We start from the raw sequence: 18,678 nt of genomic DNA on the forward strand, positions 1-18,678 counted from the left end.
TCCAATGCTGTGGAAATTTTTTGTACCCTTCTCCTGCCTGATACATTTAAACAATGAGATCCTTTGATGCTTTTTAAATCCCTGCTTGCCCTGCAGGGGGTCTTTGTTTATCCTTCAAGCTCCCAGTTTGGGGGTCCCTCCTGAGTGCTCCATTTACCACAGGGATCACTATTGCCTTCACCCTCCACATCTTCTCTAAGTCCTGTGTGTTTCTCAAGCTTCTTGCGTGAGTTCTCTCCAGGTACATAGGCCCATAGGAGTGAATGTGAGCATGAATGGTTGTCTGTTTCTATGCTAGCCCTGTAACAGCCTGGGGACTTGTTGTACTCTGCTTCTCAGCTTTGGAAGCTGAGATAGGCTCCACTGCGTCCCTGTTTCTTTGCTCAAATACTGCAGTAATTTAAGACCAGCAAAAGCAACAAATGATCAAATATGAAATGTTTTATTGACACTGCACAATACATGAAACATTGCTAAGGCAAGAGGCAAAACAAATTTCCCATGTCTAGTCATAAACCTAATTCAGTAGCATAAAGGCACAAATTACACTTATAGTAAAAGTAGTAATTATGGGAGCTGCTGGGTGAGTTTTTAATAATACCGCATGATATTTTTTACACCTGCAAAATAATAAGAAACTAAAGCTTTGAAATGAACGGAAGAGAGTAGAGTAGGTAGATTTTATTTGCCTCCAAATTATTTTGGAGTGGAAGTAGCAGCATTACCGTCTAATCCAAACTCCGTAGCGGTTGGTGGCGGAATTGCGCCACCCTACAGTATACCGCGAGGAAGAAGAAGAAGAAGAAGAAGCAGCAGCATCTGGAGGGGGATTGAGTTTCTGTTTGGTTCTGATTGGCAATGCACTTACGAACAATTAAATAATCTGGAATTTATTTGTATGACAGATATGCACCGCTACACTGCAAGGTAAGAGGTGTTTATATGTCCCCCAACTGTCATTTATCAGCAGACTGACCTTTGGCACACTTTGCAACTGCTGAGCTCTGGTGGTGCGTTAATTTCTGATAAAAAACAAAACAAAAACACAACTGTTGGCACATAGAGGTTAACGCTTCAGCAACACTTTGCCGTTTAATCAAATTTGTTCAAGCTCGTAAATATTACAGACTTATTTTATTTCTTTTTTGCATTGGGGGGCAAAAGTTCCAAAGCAGCCAATCATATACATGCTAACGCATGGGCCAATCATCGTCCCTGGCAAAGGATTCAATAGAAAACCTGGCTGACGTCAGGTTTCAGTGTAAATTAGGGGGCTCAAATTTGCGGCCCGTATGTTGACGTGAAGAAATATGCAATTTGGCCCTTGAAGTTACTTTTTGTTTTGTTGTTGACTGAAATGTTAAAATAAGTTCTTTAAAAAGCAACAAATTATTAATGAGCAGGAAGTACAAACATGTTGAGGGATTGGCTGTGTTAGTTCAGTGAGAGTTATTTGTAAAGAAAACAATTTAAGTAGCAGTTAAAAACTAATGTGCACACTTATGTCTGCATTTTTATTTTGTTAAATACAAAGAAAATTATAGCAGAAGTGTTGCCACATGTCTGGCCAGGAAGAGAGCACTAATTTGTTTATTTGGTAGTTCAATGAAAGGCTTCAGTTAGTTAAGAGCAAGAAGAACAATAATTGACAACAACAAGAACTAGAATCAGCAAATCTAAGCTGATGTGACCAGATGAGGGAGAACCCAGTCTATGTACCATTACAGCTTTGCCCCCTCCAGGAGCAAAAAAAACCCCAAACACTACTGCAGGGGTGTCCAACTCCAGGCCTCGAGAGCCAGTGTCCTGCAGGTTTTAGATGTGTCCTTGATCCATCACAGCTGATCTAAATGGCTAAATTACCTCCTAAACATTTCTTGAGGTTTTCCGGGGGCCTGGTAATGATCTAATCATTTGATTCAGGCGTGCTGACCCAGGGTGATATCTAAAACCTGCAGGACTTCAACCCTTGAGGCCTGGAGTTGGCACTACTGCATACAAAATCCTGGAATTAAAACAGTAATTTGAACTCTTCAGTGTACTGTTGGACAATAATTTACTCTCCAGATTTTCATAATCTTTTTTTTGCAGTTCTCTCTTCTTTTGTTGTCATGTTGCAAATAAGTCTTTAAATGTTTTTTCCCTGATTCTTGTTTAGCAGGTTTGTTGAGCGGTACTGGCAGCGTTCAGTCTGCGGTATGAGCTCTGTTGCAGGGAGGAGGAGAGCCCTGCCGAGTGCCTTCCCTGTGCTGGACCTGCCCCTTCTGCCTATCCACAAACACATTTATGAAGCAAACCTCAGAAATAGCAACGTCTGGTGTAAGAAGTAGGTTTTGCTCACACATTTGCTCTCACATTTCCTAGTGTATTAGTATGTGCTTTGTTGCAATTTGGTGTTTCTAATCAACTATTTTAGATTTATTAAGTGGATTTTTGTTTGTTTGTTTTTTTAATCTCAAAATAAATTCCCTGCTTGTTTGTGTGTGACAGTGTGTTGCCAGATCTGCACTTGTTGTCATTCATTATCCCTGGTTATCTCCATTTATTAGGTACACAGAGTTTAGTGAGAAGGTGATGGAAGGGGGAGGGGAGAGGGCCATAGCCAGACACACTCAGAGAAACAGGAAGTTGCTGGTCAGAGACAGGCTTCGCCTCCTATTGGATGACGAGGACTTTCTGGAGCTGTCACTATTTGCTGGTTTGGGTCTTCCGTACGGGGACATACCTTCAGCCGGCAGTATGACTGGTCAGAAACGACTACAGATTAGTGTGACCGCAGCTAAATACCCTCATTTAATTTCTTTATTTCAGATTGTCTTCTGTTTACTCCACATCTTCTGGGATCCGAGTGTGACACTATGCATTTTTTTTATTCGTCTGTACAAACATCATTCAGGCATCGGCAGGATCAACGGTCTGTGGTGTGTGTTTGTTGCCAGCGACGCTACGGTGAAAGGAGGCACATCGTATCCTATCACGGTAAAGAAGAATCTCAGAGCGCAGGAAATAGCAATCAAAAATCGTTTGCCTTGCGTGTACCTGGTCGACTCCGGTGGAGCGTTCCTGCCGCTGCAGGTTAGCGCACGCACACATAAGCACATCTCCGATTTAATATGCGTAAGGGTTCTACCTTTAGAGTAAGTGAATGCTAGTGGAATTTATACTGACTGCTGTTTCCTCATCTGTGTATAAATGTCCAGTCAGAGATTTTTCCTGATAAGAATCACGGAGGAAGGACGTTTTACAATGAAGCCATCATGTCTGCCATGAAGATCCCCCAGGTAAGGATGAGCTAGAAGGCTTTGGTCTTTACATAGATTATCATTCCTGTTTATAAGCTACACTTTGCCTTTAAAATGTTTCATATGCACACACTTGTTTTCTAAAACATTCTCATAATTTGTGAACTGTTGTTCCCCTCCAGGGAGACCATAATCTGAAGACCGTGACTCTATTTAAAATTTTGGCATAAATAATCTCCACAGCCAGAGAATTTTTAAGTCTAAAAATGAAGAGAGAACAAGTTACTATAGTTAAGTTCTCATTGTTTTTCTTTGTTTTTGCTTTTGGTTTTTCACTATTTCAAATTGCAGTTCTGATATGAAAATTGATCATCCTAAAGGTAGCTGTTGTGTGCGGGTCATGCACGGCGGGTGGAGCTTACATGCCCACTATGGCGGAGGAAGCTGTAATGGTGCACAGAATAGGAACCATATTCCTGGGCGGACCGCCACTTGTGAAAGCTGCTACTGGAGAGGAAGTGACGCCAGAGGACCTGGGAGGGGCCAGGCTCCATGCTGAGTATGTGTGTAAATCTAATCAGTCCTGAATAGTATCAGAAGAATTAGTTCATATCATCATGTATCAAGTTACCATCTTGTTCCAGAGTGAGTGGCTGCGTGGATCACTTTGCCTGGGAGGAGAAGGAGGCTTTTGATTACACTAGAAACATTATATCAACCCTCAACTTCCTGCTGCCTGAGGAGGAGACAAAGAAGAGGAACACAGAGGAGGAGCCACTGCACAGTCTGGAAGAGCTTTTAGGACTCGCCCCTAAGAGTTACAACTACAGCCTGGATGTTAAGATGGTACAATGTGACGGACACAAATGCACAAAGTGCTCTAGTCGGATGAGTTTGTTACTCTTATGCTGAGTTGCGGCTCTGTGACCTTTAGTTGGTTGTTTCTGTTGTTCTGCCCAGGTAGTCAGTCGACTGGTAGATGGGAGCCGCTTTCTGGAATTTAAAGCTCGCTATGGAACCTCACTCGTCACTGGCTTTGCAAAGATACATGGGTAAAAGATATAAACACAACCAATACGCTCACTGAAGTCTTCTTGTAGCACATAAACTCTGATTGTTGACATTGTGTTCCTAATGTTTTTTGTAATACTGAGGACACGATTTACATTTACTGCAGTCCTGCTTTTTATTCTTGGACTCGACTAGAGTAGCTCTGCATGATTATCTAAAATAATCCTTATTTATCCCATACGGGCCATGATGGAGCTTCTCATTTCACCCACTGCCTGAAACAAGCACTTGCCGTTCCTTTCTCTTCCCTTTAAACCAGCTTTCCTCTGATTGGCTGCCCCTTGTGTGCAGTAGGTGGATTGATCTGTTGTCTATGTTATAGCCAGAGTTGTGCGCTTGAGAGGGCCAGATTAGGGAAATTGGCTCACACTGACATCAAACTGAAACAGTAGCAACATTTTCTTTTAAAAGCGTTTACAGTAGCCTGAAACCCGAGCTTTCATCTAGTAGCTTTGCTAATATGATTTTGGTTTCACTTTAAAATATGATGTTACACCTGTTACATGTGGCTGATAATGAATACCTTAAGTAATACTTCACCTAAACTTAAGGTAATTCTTTCTTTGTGTTCACTGCGTCAGTCACCTAGTTGGAATTTTAGCGAATGATGGACAGCTGTCATATGAGGCCACACTGAAAGGAAGCCATTTTGTCCAGTTGTGCAACCAGAGAGACGTCCCACTCCTCTTCCTCCAGAACACGGCACCCACTGCAGCACTGACACTGTCCACAAAACAGGTATTCACTCTCACTCTCAAAACAAATGCACAGGGACTCAAGTTTGGAAGAGTTTAGAATCACTTTGAGTCCCCAGTAAGTGTAAAAAACCATCCCAAGTACCATTTATTCATGTGTGTGTCTCCCAGGCAGAGATGAACAGTAACCATCTAAAAGCTCAGGGTTCAATGATGTCAGCAGTAGCATCCGCCTCTGTTCCCAAGATCACTGTGGTGATTGGTGGTTGCCATGGTGCAGACAGCTATGCTATGGTGAGCGAATCAATTTATTTTTCAGTCTAAAGTTTGTACATGACCATTTTCAGATCATTTTTCTGTTTGTTAAACCATGTAACACTGATCGAGGAATCAAACGTGATATAAAAGGCACCTAAATTAAGGGATGAACCAGTGTTGTTCCCATAAAGCAGACAACCTGGCAAAGAGTCCATTTTTAATGTGCCAGTGGGTTTCTGGTCGCCTCTGCAAAAACAAGTGACGCAGTTTCACAGGCATAAAATAGTATTTTTACAGGAAGAAGGTGCTTCCTAAAGAACTTTTAAACAAAAACTTGGAATATCTAAGCTTGGCGTGAGGTGTGTTCTTAAAAAAAATCTGAAGTGAAGGACAAAATAAGTGACATGCCTGGAAAAAAACTAGAAGATAAACAAATGTCATAGTTTGAGAATACATATCCGGAAGTGATGTTAGGGATAACAATGATCCCAAACATGCTGCCATTACAGTAAAAGCATTTCTGGATAGGAAAGCAAGCAATGAAACACTATCAGTCATGTCATGGACTGACCTGCCAGGAGCTCTGACCGCAACATGACTAAAGCCGTGCAGGATCATCTTGACAGTGAACAGAATAAAAGGCAGCCAACTTCCAAAAAGATTTGAATGTCCTTCAACTATTCCTTAAGACTGCTTAAAGACACAAGACAGCCTCAAGTCTCTACCGCAGAGAGTTTAGAGAAGATATTAGTGGTGCAACGGATCACAGTTGATCCGTAATCCGAACCGATCCCACTCCACGGTTCGACACGCACGTGATTTGAAAAAGAAGAAAAAAGTATGTGTATAGTGCGCGTGGTCAGTCTGTCAGGCGATAGCTATGGTCAGCGCTAGCGGTCCAAGTGGAGGAGTAGAGGAGTTTGCGGTATTTAAGCAGCCCTTTGCTGCCCAATCCAACCAGGCTAAAGCTATTACAAAAGCTATTGGGGTGTTTAGCTGCAGACGGGACGCCGTTTTCCGTGCTTGAGCCACGCTATGATATCCCGTTGCGCGTCCACTTCAGTGACAAGATCGCTCCAAGCATGTATGAGCAGGAAAAGTTCAAAGTTCTGTTGCCCAACTACAAATGGGTGGACCTCCAGGGCACCGGAAAGCCATGTGACCGCTCATTATATCACAGCGGAGTGGGAGATAGAAAGCCCTGTACTGCCCTATATTGCATCTTAATTTGTTTTTATATAATTGCATGGAATGAGTTTTGAGTTGAATGTTTTTTAATAGGCAAAAAATACTTAAATAAGTAAATGGCACCACTAGAAGATGTGCAAAAAAACCCCAGAAATTGCACATAATGATAATTCTTACCGATTCATTGTAATCTTGTAGAATGTGGCTTACAGTAATAATTCCTTCTTCGTTCCTCACCAGTGTGGCCGAGCATTTGATCCTAATTTCTTGTTCCTGTGGCCCAATGCCAAAGTTTCTATTGCCCCTCCGGGTCACATTGGCTCTCTGCTTCCCCTTGATGGTGAGCAAGAAGGAGAGCAGAAGAAGCAGGAAGAGGAACTAAACAGGATGTTGGTGGAAGAGAGTTCAGCTTTCTTCTCCTCCAGCAGGATGTGGGATGATGGAGTCATTCTGCCGCAGAACACCCGGAAGGTAAAAATGACCCATTTTTAAGGGATTATCTGTGTCTTTGGGAACATTCGAGAGCACATTTAAGAACGCTTCTTTTTTGTTGTTGTTGTATTTATTGCTTTTTGGTTTCAGGTTCTTAGAGACGTTTTGGACATCATCAAACAGCAGCGGTATCAGCTGTCTACAGAGACTCTGCAATCGATACCTCTACGTATGTAGAGGCTTCTGTCCCCGTCAAACATCAGATTTAACTGCTCCTGTTGGACTCACAACAATCCTGTTTTCACTTGTAATGGAAGAAGCTTCTGTGTAAATTTGTTGAGGTCTCCACAACAAATATGTAATCAATCCTGTGTACTGTAAATGTAGGCGCTAGGTCAAACCACTCTGGAGAGAGGGATTTAAATCCTGCACAGTTCCTCATCAGGTTTTGATTGTCAGCACTTTCAGACCAAGTTGCAGAACAAAATATTTCTCTGGGATGTTTACACACAGCAGCCTAGTGGTGGATCATTCCTCACACAGAATGCCTGACAGCGAGTTGATCTATAAGCGATTCAATCAGTTCAGTTGTTTGTTCTTTACAACACAAAGCATGAACAGCAGTGCATTGGCTCCTTTTACCTGTAGCCTTACACGTAAAAGAATGATTTCCAGTTTCTTTCTCACAGTGAGGATTAATGCTTATTAATATAACATGAGCATCACTTTGGTACTTAAGCTACGTATCTGCATTGGATCAGAACTGGAAAAGTTGGATCAGTGCAGCCTGCATTTTGGTTTAAAATTAGTTTCTTCCAAAAAAAAAAAAAAACAGTTGCCTAGAAACGTGCACTCTATTTCTGTCAGTTTGTTCCAAAAGAAACCCAGTTTAGAAAAAAAATTATAATGTAACTATTGTAGTACAGTTTTTAGTTTAATTATCATGGATTTTTAACATTTTGTGTAGTCATTTGTTTGTAATGTTTTGAGGAAGAACACAAGTTTTTTGTTGTTTTTTATTAACCAAAAAGTGAAATTACACATTCACATAAAATTAAAAAAACTCATCTTATATCAATTAAAAAACTACATGTAATAGAAGACACGTACATGTCGTTGGTCAGTGGGAGTGCTGATGCCAGGGTGGTGTGCTGCTGAATAAACAGAGATCTGCTTTAGTTTAATAACCCAACATTTGACCTGCTTGTGCAAGCTGTGGACCTGCAGCCAGCTTTATTTCCAATCGTAGAAAAATAGCACTGCTTTTATTTGCATCTACATTTTTTTCTTCTAAATTCAACAATATAATTGGCTTATAAACAGTGCTGCATATACATGAAGGTCAACGATAAACAGCTAGCTTTCACAAAGCACTGTAGAAGTTTGATTATACTCCATATTTACTGTATTTGGTGCCAAACTAAGTTGTAACAACCACAGTGTGTGTACACAGAAACAAGTTTAGAAACATATATGTATAAAGTACAGTTAATCCACAACTATTCATCTGGTATTATAACATGCTGTTGATTTTCTAAAAAGATGTTGAAATCTAAAGTTTGAATGCAATGAAGAGTCAAATTTAAAGTGATATCAAAAGTCCATACGCAACAAGCAATGGTGCTTAATCCAAATGACATGGATGCACCAATATATAACTCTTTTCTAATATCATGTTAATCTCAGTTTTGGATTTTTAGTACGTGGCCAGACCCATATCCTGCTCATCATATAATTTTACTGGATTGGTAGGATTACATGTTTTTATAGCTCACATTTCCAAATGTTGCCTCAATTTTGTGATGAGTGATGAATGTATGCACAGATTTATTTTTACATGTGTTGTCAAAACAAATACACATTAACAGTTTTTGTATTTGACCAAAATTGTTTCAAATACCTGTAGCAAAAATACCGTCTGTGTGCATTTGTGGATTTACAACAACAATTACATAAACATAAACTGATTATGCAGTAAATGTGGTTGATGTAATGCTTCGCTGGGCTTCTTCTCACCACCAGCTACAGCTACAGGAAAAATAGAACCAACATGCATTGTGTGGCCAGGTAACATATGACAGAGACTGCTGAAGATTTTTTTTTGTAAAGCAATGATGGGGTTTCATTTCCATAAGAAAACTCGTCTATGGTGGGAGAAAAGAGCCAGACTGGTGTATTTCATGAAGCACCTGTTTGGCAGAAACGCAGCTTCATGGCTTGTAAGTCCCATGCAGGGTGATGGGGATGATAGTGTTGACCTCTGCCCTGGCGAGCTCTGTCAGGTTTCTGGCGTCCAGCACCAGGAGGGAACCTGGTCTCTGCGCACCTGGCTTTACCACAATGCTCAGCAACACACCTGTAAAACCCAGACACGGGAGGCAACTGCTTGCGTGTTCTACAGCAAACGTTCATAAGGAAAAACGCAAAAAAGTTGTTTCAAATGAGCGTAATGTGTCTACAGTTAGAGTTTGGGTGTGTAAAGATTATAAAATATGTATATTTGATGCTGAATGAATGAAAGAAAGGATACGTTTGCATCCCATATTTAGGTTGTGCCATCTGTGCTAGGCAGAGATTTATGTAGCGCTAATAAAAACTTTGGTTTGAAACATACATTACACAAAATCGACTTGTATATCAAACACTTGCCAATGTGTGAATGACTGCAGTGTAGCTTAAAATGTAGCTTTACTCATCTAATTTTCCATGAAAGCTTAAAGCATTTACAGGAGTTCCACTTACTGGACATAGAAAATAATGCGCCTTTGGATGATAAACTGTATATAAAAACATGGAGGCGGTCACTTTACCCATTAAGCATATTCTAGATGATCCTTGTTCGTTTGGGTTTTTTTACTTATTAATATAATGACAACAACAAAAATGATAAGCATCTAATAAAGAAGACAATAATTTAATAAATTAATTTCATGCTTGATTCAATATGATCTGAAAGCCACAAACACACTGAAGACCAGTGTTAGTGTGTAATTCTGTGGGCTAAGATGTGAGAATGTGTCCTACCATCATCCTCCTCTGTAGCTCCGGGTGACGGCACAAACAGTGGCTCTGATGGGTAACTGTCCTCCTCCTGCCACACCCAGGTCTCTTTGGTCTGCACATTCAGCTTGACGATCTAAAGCAGCAACCAGTTGCTTTTAATGTCTTGTGGAGTTAGCTAACGTCACGGGCCCTGCAACTGTCCTCGTCTCCTGATGTGTTCAATGAAAACCCTTCTTACCCTGTCAGGAATGAAGTGGTTGAGTCCCAGGCCATAGGCGAAGGAGTACTTCTTCCCACAGCACTTTGAATAGTTGATCTGTGGAAACTCGAAAGCTGAGAGAGTGACACAGAGAAAATAAATGAATATGAGCACATATTTAATATGTTATAACAATCAGTTTATTATGTACCCTTCAGGATACACATATTGGAATATACAGAGAACATGTAAACTATAGTGTATATGTGATACCCTGTCTTGGTCCAGAAAACAGCACTTCAGGTTCGAGCCAGATAGTACCGTCGCTGTGAAGAACGGCGGTCGCTGTAGTGTACGACAGAGATACCAGATTCTTCCCCTGATCCTCCTGAAAACACACACAAAGTTGTGTACAGAATACCATGGAGCTTAAAGATAAAGAGATATCATTCCTAGGTTACAGTAAATGTTTTGGCTTCATGCAGGGTTTTTTTAGGGTTGAATAAATATGGAACGACAGAACATTTTGTTGTCACAAATTAAAATTATTTGTGATGCTGCACAATTTTCTCAGATCTCAGATCTTGTATGCATATAACAACTAGATTTTTATTTGGGTTATTTTGTTACTTCCTGATATGACAAACAAGCTAACTAATTGATCAGTCCAATGTTGTAAATCCAGCTCTATGGGAACCATTACAGTAAGGATCTAATAAAAGCAATACAAAGTAAAAATAAAATTTTATTTATATAGCACTTTTAAAGGTAAATATCTCAAACTGCCACACAACAAAATGCTGAAAATACAAAGATAAAATTTGCCCCAAAGCAAGTTTTAGCCTTTCAAAACAGATCCCATTATTTCATTATTTTCTGATTCATGAATGCTCTCGCTCTCACAGTTTTGATGAAGAGTTTAACGGGTGAAACAAAAGGTATTTAAATACATTATTAAGTTTTTAAGTACATTTTCGGTTACACAGAGAGGCTAATGATTGTTATTCCCAATTATACTATGATATAATATAATAATAATAATAATAATATAATATTGCATCTAATATAAGTAGATTTAATTTAACTTGACCTATATTCAGATAAACAGGTACACATAAATAACAGTGACAACACCTTTTCCACTTATACTGTAGTAGCAAAAATTAGCTTTAGAGGCTGTGAGCTGACCAATTAAATCTGATATGAAGAAACGATTCCATGAGTCCATTAATCACTATTTGTCATTTACAATGTTTCTGATCAATCCTATGACATATTAGATTAAAAAAACTGGTAACACTTTATAATACGACCTGTGTATTAGGTGTAAGTACCCTGTAATTATATGCAATTTGCAGGCCAGCGTTTGGAGGAAACAATGACACTGTAAGACTCATGACAAAGGTGCAAGTGTCCTGTACTTATGTGGAACTTGCAAGCAACAAGTCAGGTTTTTGCAGGACAAGCCAGGACCCTTACTGGATACTCGGTGGGAATTGAGCTTGCAACTCTCGCTCTAAAGGTTTGTAGTCTTACCACTACACCATCTAGCTGCTACAATACCTAATACTGTGTTGTTATAAAGAATTTTCTTCTGCATTTTAAAAAATGTGGCCTGCCTAATCAGTATGATGGATCCTGTTACAGTGCTAAATAATCACTATTAATGATCGAACATATAACTGATGACATAAATAACTTGCACTATCTCTGTGTGTAGACTCACTCTGTGAATATCCAGTGGAAGGACATATCGTCTGACCTCAGGCTGTGGAGCTCGTGCAGCTGCTTTCTTCACCTCCTCCCACTCCTCTTTCACATTAGCCAGGTACAGGTAGTTATACACAAATTCATGACTGTAAAGAAACACAGAGAGAGTGAGAGAGATGTCACATAATTGCATGTAAGACACTTGCACATACACACAGCTTTACACTTACCCTTTCCACGCGCAGAGATCGACAACGATGAATCCTTCGTCTTCATAGGCGTTAATATGGTGAAAGAGGTTGAATGCTGATGTTCTGAACTTGTGACTACTCAGATAACCCGCTGGCTCTTTACTGGCCAAGTGGAACCATGTCTGCAGCACACAAACACACATACTCACTGACCAGATGATACCAAGCAGACACACATGACCAATCAATTAACTTTTTCCCAGGAGAAGGCTCAGAAACTTGGAGCAAGCAGGTGACTTTAGTAAATAGCACAGCTGTGTGGCTTTTAGTGAAATTAATGCAAAAGAGTCCAAAAGATCTAATATAAATTATATTCAGATATTGCAGGTGTTTGTAACTCCAGCATTCAAGAACAGACTGGATTCCAGGGGCCTTCTTTAATGCCTGTGCCCTGCCTACCCCCATGCTGGCGTTGGGCTCAAAGCAGTCCATGTATGTGGCTCCTCTGAAGCTCCAAGCTGACAAGAACTTGAGCAGGTTGATCTTCACCGGCTGCTCCACGAATACAAAATAGTTGTCTGTCATACCGAAGCTGGAGACAGATAAGCAAAACAGTGAAAGACACTCAGAGGCAAAGCACAGTTCATCTTAATGGTAAAACGTCAAATACAAAGAGAAAGGAACAAAAACAAAAACCAGGCTTTGTGTACATGTATGAGATAACTCTGTACCTGTGTACGTAGGAGGGTTTAAGCCTCTCACTGCTTGGCAGCTGGACCAACACTTGGGACTTCTCTATGGGGTCTGATTTATCTGGAATCACAGAGATACAAACATATACATTGTTCCTGACAATTTTATTTGAATTCTCTGCATTCTGCTTGCTTCAACTTTTCTTTTAAACCTTTTTCTTTTTTTAAATCTTTGTCTCATTTTCTTTTCTTCTTTTTTTTGTTATCCACCGTTTTCTTCTATCCTGTTCGCTCCCTTTTTATCTATCCTATTCTTCTTTTTCTTGACAGTCCATCGTCGCGGTAACAAACAGTCAGTGCTTAAAAGCTTATCTGGAAAATTCAGGCATGATACTCCTTTCAAACCCAAATCTCTATAAGATAAAAATTTACAATATAATTTAAAGGTCAATAAACATCAATAAACATAATAATAATAATAAAATAATAAAATTATAATCAATTAAAACATATCCACTGATAGTCATTGAGAGTATTGTGTATAATGAACTCACCTTTCGGAACAGGTGGGATCTTAACAATGTTATAAGCCAGACTCATGTTCTTGCCAAAGCAGTTGCCAATGTTGTAGAGCGTGCCATCTCGTTCAGTGTGGGGGTGGGCGGTCACCCCATTCACTGAGAGGTACTTACAAAGATCCACCTATTGCAAATTGGAAGACATTCAAGTTGAAAGCTAAATATGTAAAATCACAACCGGAAACAGTCATAGATGCTGCAAGGAAAGAATAATAAAGCAACTGAAAATGCAGCAATGTTGAAAACTAGAACTCTTCCTTCTGGCATATTTGGGGAGGGTATAGCTTTAATAACGCTACCAGAAAATGACGATGGCTCTAGCTTACTGTAAATTTAAACCAATCAGCTCCCACCTTTTTTAATGTCTCCAGTGAATCAGGGTCAACTTTGGTAATGTAGTTGGTCTCAGTGACTGCGTAGAAGTCTTCACCAATCGGGTAGACGTTCACTAAACAGTTATCAGTCACTTCAATGCCTCTGAAGTAAGTAAAGAACCTGAAATTACAAGCACGAGGAAAACTTTATATTAAACCAACCGTTTCCCTAAACCCATAGTAATAATACAACAACACAGGCACAACATGATAAGATCAGTGTATGTGAACCAAAAGCTCAAGTTTGACACTGTTTTACTCCTGGGATTTGTAAAGCATCAAAGAGGGAGGATACCTTAATATGGTCATCTCAGGAACCCCAACCCACCTACTGGTAAAACTACCTGTTTCTGATGAAGGTTGAGTTACAAGGAGGGAGCTAAATGGATTGTTTACAGTGTATGAGCTGAGAGGATGCACCAAGGCTCATTATAATATAACATGGATATTTATTAGAATATTGATGCTTATTCATAACTATGACTCATGAAAACTACTATATGAAGTTCCAGAATAAAAATATAGCACTGGGAATGAGCACGGTTCATTTAAGAACACTGAAAGGGGATATGTGGAACATAAATGACAAACACTAAGAATTTGTTTTTTTAATCTATAAATAGATCTTGAAAAAAAACCCAACGGGTTTCTCCAGTGATTGAACGCTTTCAACATCGTGCACTTCACAACCACAGGAATGTTGGACGCTTCCAGTCTAACTGTTCAGTACAGTCTCCTGGCCTCAGCTTCGCGCCAAATGAAAGGTTTTATCTTCTTATCTTGTTTTTTTGCAATACATCAATAAAATAATAATAAAGAAATAACCGTACATTGACAATTGATTAAATGGAAAATCAAATGAGAAAAGCACGTTTAAATGCAATCAAGGAAGCACAATAATTTAAGTCATATAAATAAAATGTTTTTTAATTGAATTGCATATTAAGTTATTTATTTATTGAGCTATTTGTTTTAATTCGACAGCTTTTGTACAGTGTAATGTTCCTTTTGTGTGCATTTTAGGGCATGGGTTTGGGATTACCTTGAGAAGATGTTTTTGCAGGGGTCTGGGTAGGCTGCCGTGCCAAACTCAGTGATGACAACTCTGTTCTCTGTCATGGCCCGAACATAAGCATCTGTCCTAATAAACCTGAGCACAAACATCAACTAGTATGTCAGCTGTTTTTGAATCCCACTCATATTACTTTAAAAATTTTCATTGTGACACGTGACTGAAATCTTTGAAACACAAAAAGCCTTCTTCATTCGTTGCCTGTTTCTTTGCAACATCCCACTTTTCCTCAGCTGCAAAGAACTGCAAACCAAAATCAGATGTCATAAAAACCCACAACTGGAGCTTGGAGCTGCTGGGAATATGAGAACCAGATTTTCTTCTTCTTCTTCTTTTTTTTTTGTGGATTAAAGAGAAAATGCCTTAACGTCCTGATGTCAGTACAGCTAGAAACGTACGTTCTTAAAAGGTATTTCCTCAGAATACTGCAACTTGAAATATGAAATATAAAAATAATGTGCTCTGCTTTTGTAGATTAATCCGTTTTCTTACTTCCGGTAATAAGTCACCTGACCGTTCTTCAGGTCAAACTTGTGGATGAGAGCCTGTCCATCAAACAGGTGCTGGAAATGTTCATCTCCCACCTCGAAGAGACCTGGACCCATCCTCAGAAGACTTCCCCCCAGCCATGACGGGATAACACCTGCAGTGATAAAACCATCAAACGAAGCCGTGCACATCCTGACCACATGATGCCACATTCTGCTGTCTAAAAACTCAGACTATAGGATTCTATCTACACCTGTTTTCACACTATGCACACCAAGTGGTTAGTATCAAACTTTACCCATTTCTAACACCCCAGTGTCACTTATAACACTACAGTATTTTTATCCACAAGACTGATCCTGGCAGTAACACCAAAAATGCATTTTGCGTAGATGGGTGAACAGGTCAGGCCTGAAGCTGAGTATATCTCAGACTAAGTCAGACTAATGTCTTCTCTCTATTTTCCTTGCATCAAAGGATTTACTTTCACAGTAGCCTTTATGTTAACCAATGTACAACATTTAATTCAATCAAAAAACATTACACTCCACATATACATGCCACATATATACATATTTATATTTATTCGTATATGTTACATAATAATGTTATTATAAATCCTAACTATTGATTTTCTTAAGTATTATGTTCATTTTATTATCCTTCTGTGATAGCAATGTTTGTGTCTTTCGCGTGTCATGTTCAATGTACGTTACCTGTGAGTAACCTAATGGTCACCAAAGGAGTTTTATTTGAGTAAACACTAAATACAGAACTAACAAATAACTATACGTAATTTAAAGAAGCACACTTGTGTAGTGATAATGCTGGCCAGTGTATTTCCAGGCGTTATGCTACTATGCCGTACATATTTATTTTAGTGTATATTAGATGATTGCGTTAATATAATCCGCTAACTTGTGTTTATTGTTTCACTATGACTTTGAAATAGGCAGTGCACTTGTGGATGTCATAGGAGAAATGCCTTTTGCAGATGTTTCCATTTGACATTTCAGATGATAAAAAAATAGGAGAAACCGCACGCTTGTGATGAAATTTTGTTGTTATATCAATGCAACCATCAGTGGAAGTTTTCAAGAGAGGAGTTAGAAAACCATAAATGTAGATTCCATGTGAGGAAACACAGCCAGTGTAAAATGCTTTAGCCCTGCATGCAATCTGAAGGCCACCAGATGGGGATAGCTGTGGTTACTGAAAGTGTTCAGGTCCCACAGCAGTCTATGGGAAAAGTCTTCCCGCATTCCCCTGTGTTAACCCTTTCCTGAGTTTATGGGCTCAGTCACTTATTTCATGAAGAACAGCGAAGTCTATTTTGTAAATCTTGGTTATACTATGTTTCAGAATGACATGTCAATTTGTTGATGACTTGTGATTGACAAGTAAATAGGGAGAGAGCAATCACACCTGCCCGTGTTTGTCGCACCTGCTTAAATTAAAAAAAATTTTTTTTTAGCTCAAGATGGTGACAATGAAAACACCAATCATGACGTTTCAAAACTGCACTTTAGAAATCAACAGATGACATTGTGACAGTAGCTGTATGTCCAGTTTTTATACTGTGCATGGCCTGGATCCTTCCCCTCCCCCTTTCCTACAGTCCATCATTGTAAACATATGCAATGACATGACCTGAAAGTTGTTGCGCAAGTTATAAAAGCAAACCAATATACTTTTAAGTTTAGAAAAATGGACTCCCCCTTGTATACCTGCCATTACCTGCCACCTTCACACTGCAAATGTGAACATATAATAGAGGAGTTGCCACATTGTTCTTTGCTTCTGCCACTCATAAGTAATAGTCATCAGATCATAGATGCAAGTTTATGGAGACAGGAGATCTGTCACAGCTAAATGTTCCTTAGCAAAATAAAGAATTTCTAATTTCCCACATGTGATCCTTGATTTGTTCATAATTGCCCAACCTGTAATGATAAATCTTTAGAGGACTCTCACAATATCTAAAGCATATTTAACTGCAGATTATTCATTACCACTAAATCAGAAATCTCATGAACACTGGTACTGGAGGAAATTTCGGATGATTCGCTGTCTTGGAGCCATAAATGTTAGTGATTAAAGCCACACTGCCATCGACACAGCCATGCATTGCTACTTGTTTTTTGTCAGTCGCTCTTTCCTACCAGTGATAACTGCTGGTATGGGTTCATTCAGCTCCTCCACAGACTCAAAGATCTTCTTGTAGCTGGCAGCAGGATGCTCCACGCTGCAAACAAAATACAAAAAGTTTTTCTTTTTTGGACTTCAGAAATAATGAAATATGTCTACAAGTTTTCTCAACTGCTTGTTCCTTGTTTGTCTTGTTAACAGCCAGTTTGTTTGTCGTTTGTTGGCTATCTTACCCATTGTCCTCCCCTCAAAGGGAGGAAGTATGTAATTGGTTCCATTTGTTTGTTTGTCTGTCTGTTTGTTTGCAGTCTAGCATCCATAGCTGTCAAGATATCATTTCCACATTTTCTCAGACCGTAGATACCAACAACAGCTCGAGCTGACTTAATTTTTGTGAAAATCAGGTCAAAGTCCAGGTCACACTGGACTTTGACTATTTCCTCAGCTGTCTTCAAACTTCACAGAAGTACAGCGGGCCTCCTCTGGGGGTTCTGAGTGGTCTTGTTTTGTCATGTATTATTATTTTTGTGTTTTCTTACATTTCTCTATTCCTTTTAAAATCAACATTCTTTCTTACAGTTTTGTTTTGCTTTGTTGCATTTGTGTGGTAGAAGCAGGGCTGAAATTCTTCCTCAGTTACTGGGCCAAGATTCCTTCAGAGTACATACATCAGCTTTTCTGAGCTTTTCTAAGATCCATCGAGTATTTTACTACAGCACCAGTGACTTACTGTGAAATTTCAGGTTGAAACTCCCGAGGTAAACTGTTTGAAATCTGCTCCGATGACTCATCATCAGATCATTTCGAGCAGAGCAGAACAAAGCACGTCTGCCAGCTGCTTTCTGTTATGTTGTTGGGGAAAACCAGCAAAACCCAACCTTGAAAAGTCATTTTCAACCTTTCAAGCGTTTGTCTTCACTGCCATGCATCTGAGAAACTAAAGAGAAGATGTTACTCACCGGCTGACCATGCTGCTACGCTCTTCACACACTTTCACACAAGCTGCTTACAAAAGAGGCTCTGGCTGGTATTTAAACCCTGCACAGATTTCCTGTGGAAAGCAATGGAAACGGTGCCCCATCCACCCTCCTCTCCTTCTCCCCTCCCCTTTTCCATCCCTCCTCGCTCCCCGTCCTCTTCTCCTCCTCCTCTCCTCCTCCTATTTTCCCTTCATGCCTTTTGCTCCCCCTTTTCAGCACCCCTTCCCAAACCTCTTCCACCTCCCCCCAAGTCTTAACCAGAGCTGAACAAGCCAGCTTTGTGTCCTCTCCTTTCAGACGCCAGGCCCCCGGCTCTTTGCAGAACTTTCTCCGGCCCACCTAAACAAGGTCTGGGA

At 39.8% G+C, this 18,678-nt stretch overlaps 2 protein-coding genes across 5 annotated transcripts; one reads left to right on the forward strand and one right to left on the reverse strand.

The window, feature by feature from the left end:
• The first annotated feature begins 753 nt into the window (after positions 1–753).
• On the forward strand, positions 754–7,820 carry LOC102209245 (methylcrotonoyl-CoA carboxylase beta chain, mitochondrial). Of its 3 annotated transcripts, none has more exons than XM_005753537.1 (12): positions 754–927; positions 2,159–2,326; positions 2,550–2,746; positions 2,897–3,075; positions 3,201–3,281; positions 3,623–3,801; positions 3,887–4,088; positions 4,203–4,294; positions 4,895–5,051; positions 5,180–5,302; positions 6,695–6,925; positions 7,037–7,820. In XM_005753537.1, the coding sequence occupies exons 1-12, from the start codon at positions 899–901 to the stop codon at positions 7,121–7,123; spliced, it is 1,725 nt and encodes a 574-aa protein (XP_005753594.1). In that variant the 5' UTR covers positions 754–898; the 3' UTR covers positions 7,124–7,820. The 3 variants fall into 3 exon arrangements, with proteins under 3 accessions (XP_005753594.1, XP_005753595.1, XP_005753596.1); XM_005753538.1 differs by having other exon boundaries at positions 2,162–2,326; XM_005753539.1 differs by lacking the exon at positions 754–927 and adding an exon at positions 1,945–2,038.
• An 80-nt stretch (positions 7,821–7,900) lies between these two features.
• On the reverse strand, positions 7,901–18,420 carry LOC102209916 (retinal Mueller cells isomerohydrolase-like). Of its 2 annotated transcripts, XM_005753540.1 has the most exons (14): positions 18,302–18,420; positions 17,357–17,439; positions 15,198–15,348; positions 14,676–14,783; positions 13,613–13,754; positions 13,236–13,383; positions 12,721–12,802; positions 12,449–12,581; positions 12,029–12,171; positions 11,815–11,944; positions 10,362–10,476; positions 10,128–10,222; positions 9,911–10,022; positions 7,901–9,242 (listed from the first exon to the last, which is right to left on the reverse strand). In XM_005753540.1, the coding sequence occupies exons 1-14, from the start codon at positions 18,310–18,312 to the stop codon at positions 9,097–9,099; spliced, it is 1,599 nt and encodes a 532-aa protein (XP_005753597.1). In that variant the 5' UTR covers positions 18,313–18,420; the 3' UTR covers positions 7,901–9,096. The 2 variants fall into 2 exon arrangements, with proteins under 2 accessions (XP_005753597.1, XP_005753598.1); XM_005753541.1 differs by lacking the exons at positions 17,357–17,439; positions 18,302–18,420 and having other exon boundaries at positions 15,215–15,277.
• Between the last annotated feature and the right edge of the window lie 258 nt (positions 18,421–18,678).

The sequence above is a fragment of the Pundamilia nyererei genome, unplaced genomic scaffold (genome assembly GCF_000239375.1).
Source record: "Pundamilia nyererei isolate P.nyererei 1_Seehausen unplaced genomic scaffold, PunNye1.0 scaffold00436, whole genome shotgun sequence".
Lineage (NCBI taxonomy): Eukaryota > Metazoa > Chordata > Actinopteri > Cichliformes > Cichlidae > Pundamilia > Pundamilia nyererei.

What these genes read in the sequence shown, in the direction of transcription:
- LOC102209245 (XM_005753537.1), top strand. Translation starts at nt 899, where the DNA reads ATGACAGATATGCACCGCTACACTGCAAG. An exon ending in CTGCCATGAAGATCCCCCAG is followed by an intron (nt 3,282 to 3,622) that starts GTAAGGATGAGC and finishes ATCATCCTAAAG; the next exon opens with GTAGCTGTTGTGTGCGGGTC. An exon ending in TGACACTGTCCACAAAACAG is followed by an intron (nt 5,052 to 5,179) that starts GTATTCACTCTC and finishes TGTGTCTCCCAG; the next exon opens with GCAGAGATGAACAGTAACCA.
- LOC102209916 (XM_005753540.1), bottom strand. An exon ending in GATCCCACCTGTTCCGAAAG is followed by an intron (nt 12,803 to 13,235) that starts GTGAGTTCATTA and finishes CTGTGATTCCAG; the next exon opens with ATAAATCAGACCCCATAGAG. An exon ending in AGCCCAACGCCAGCATGGGG is followed by an intron (nt 12,172 to 12,448) that starts GTAGGCAGGGCA and finishes TGTGTGCTGCAG; the next exon opens with ACATGGTTCCACTTGGCCAG.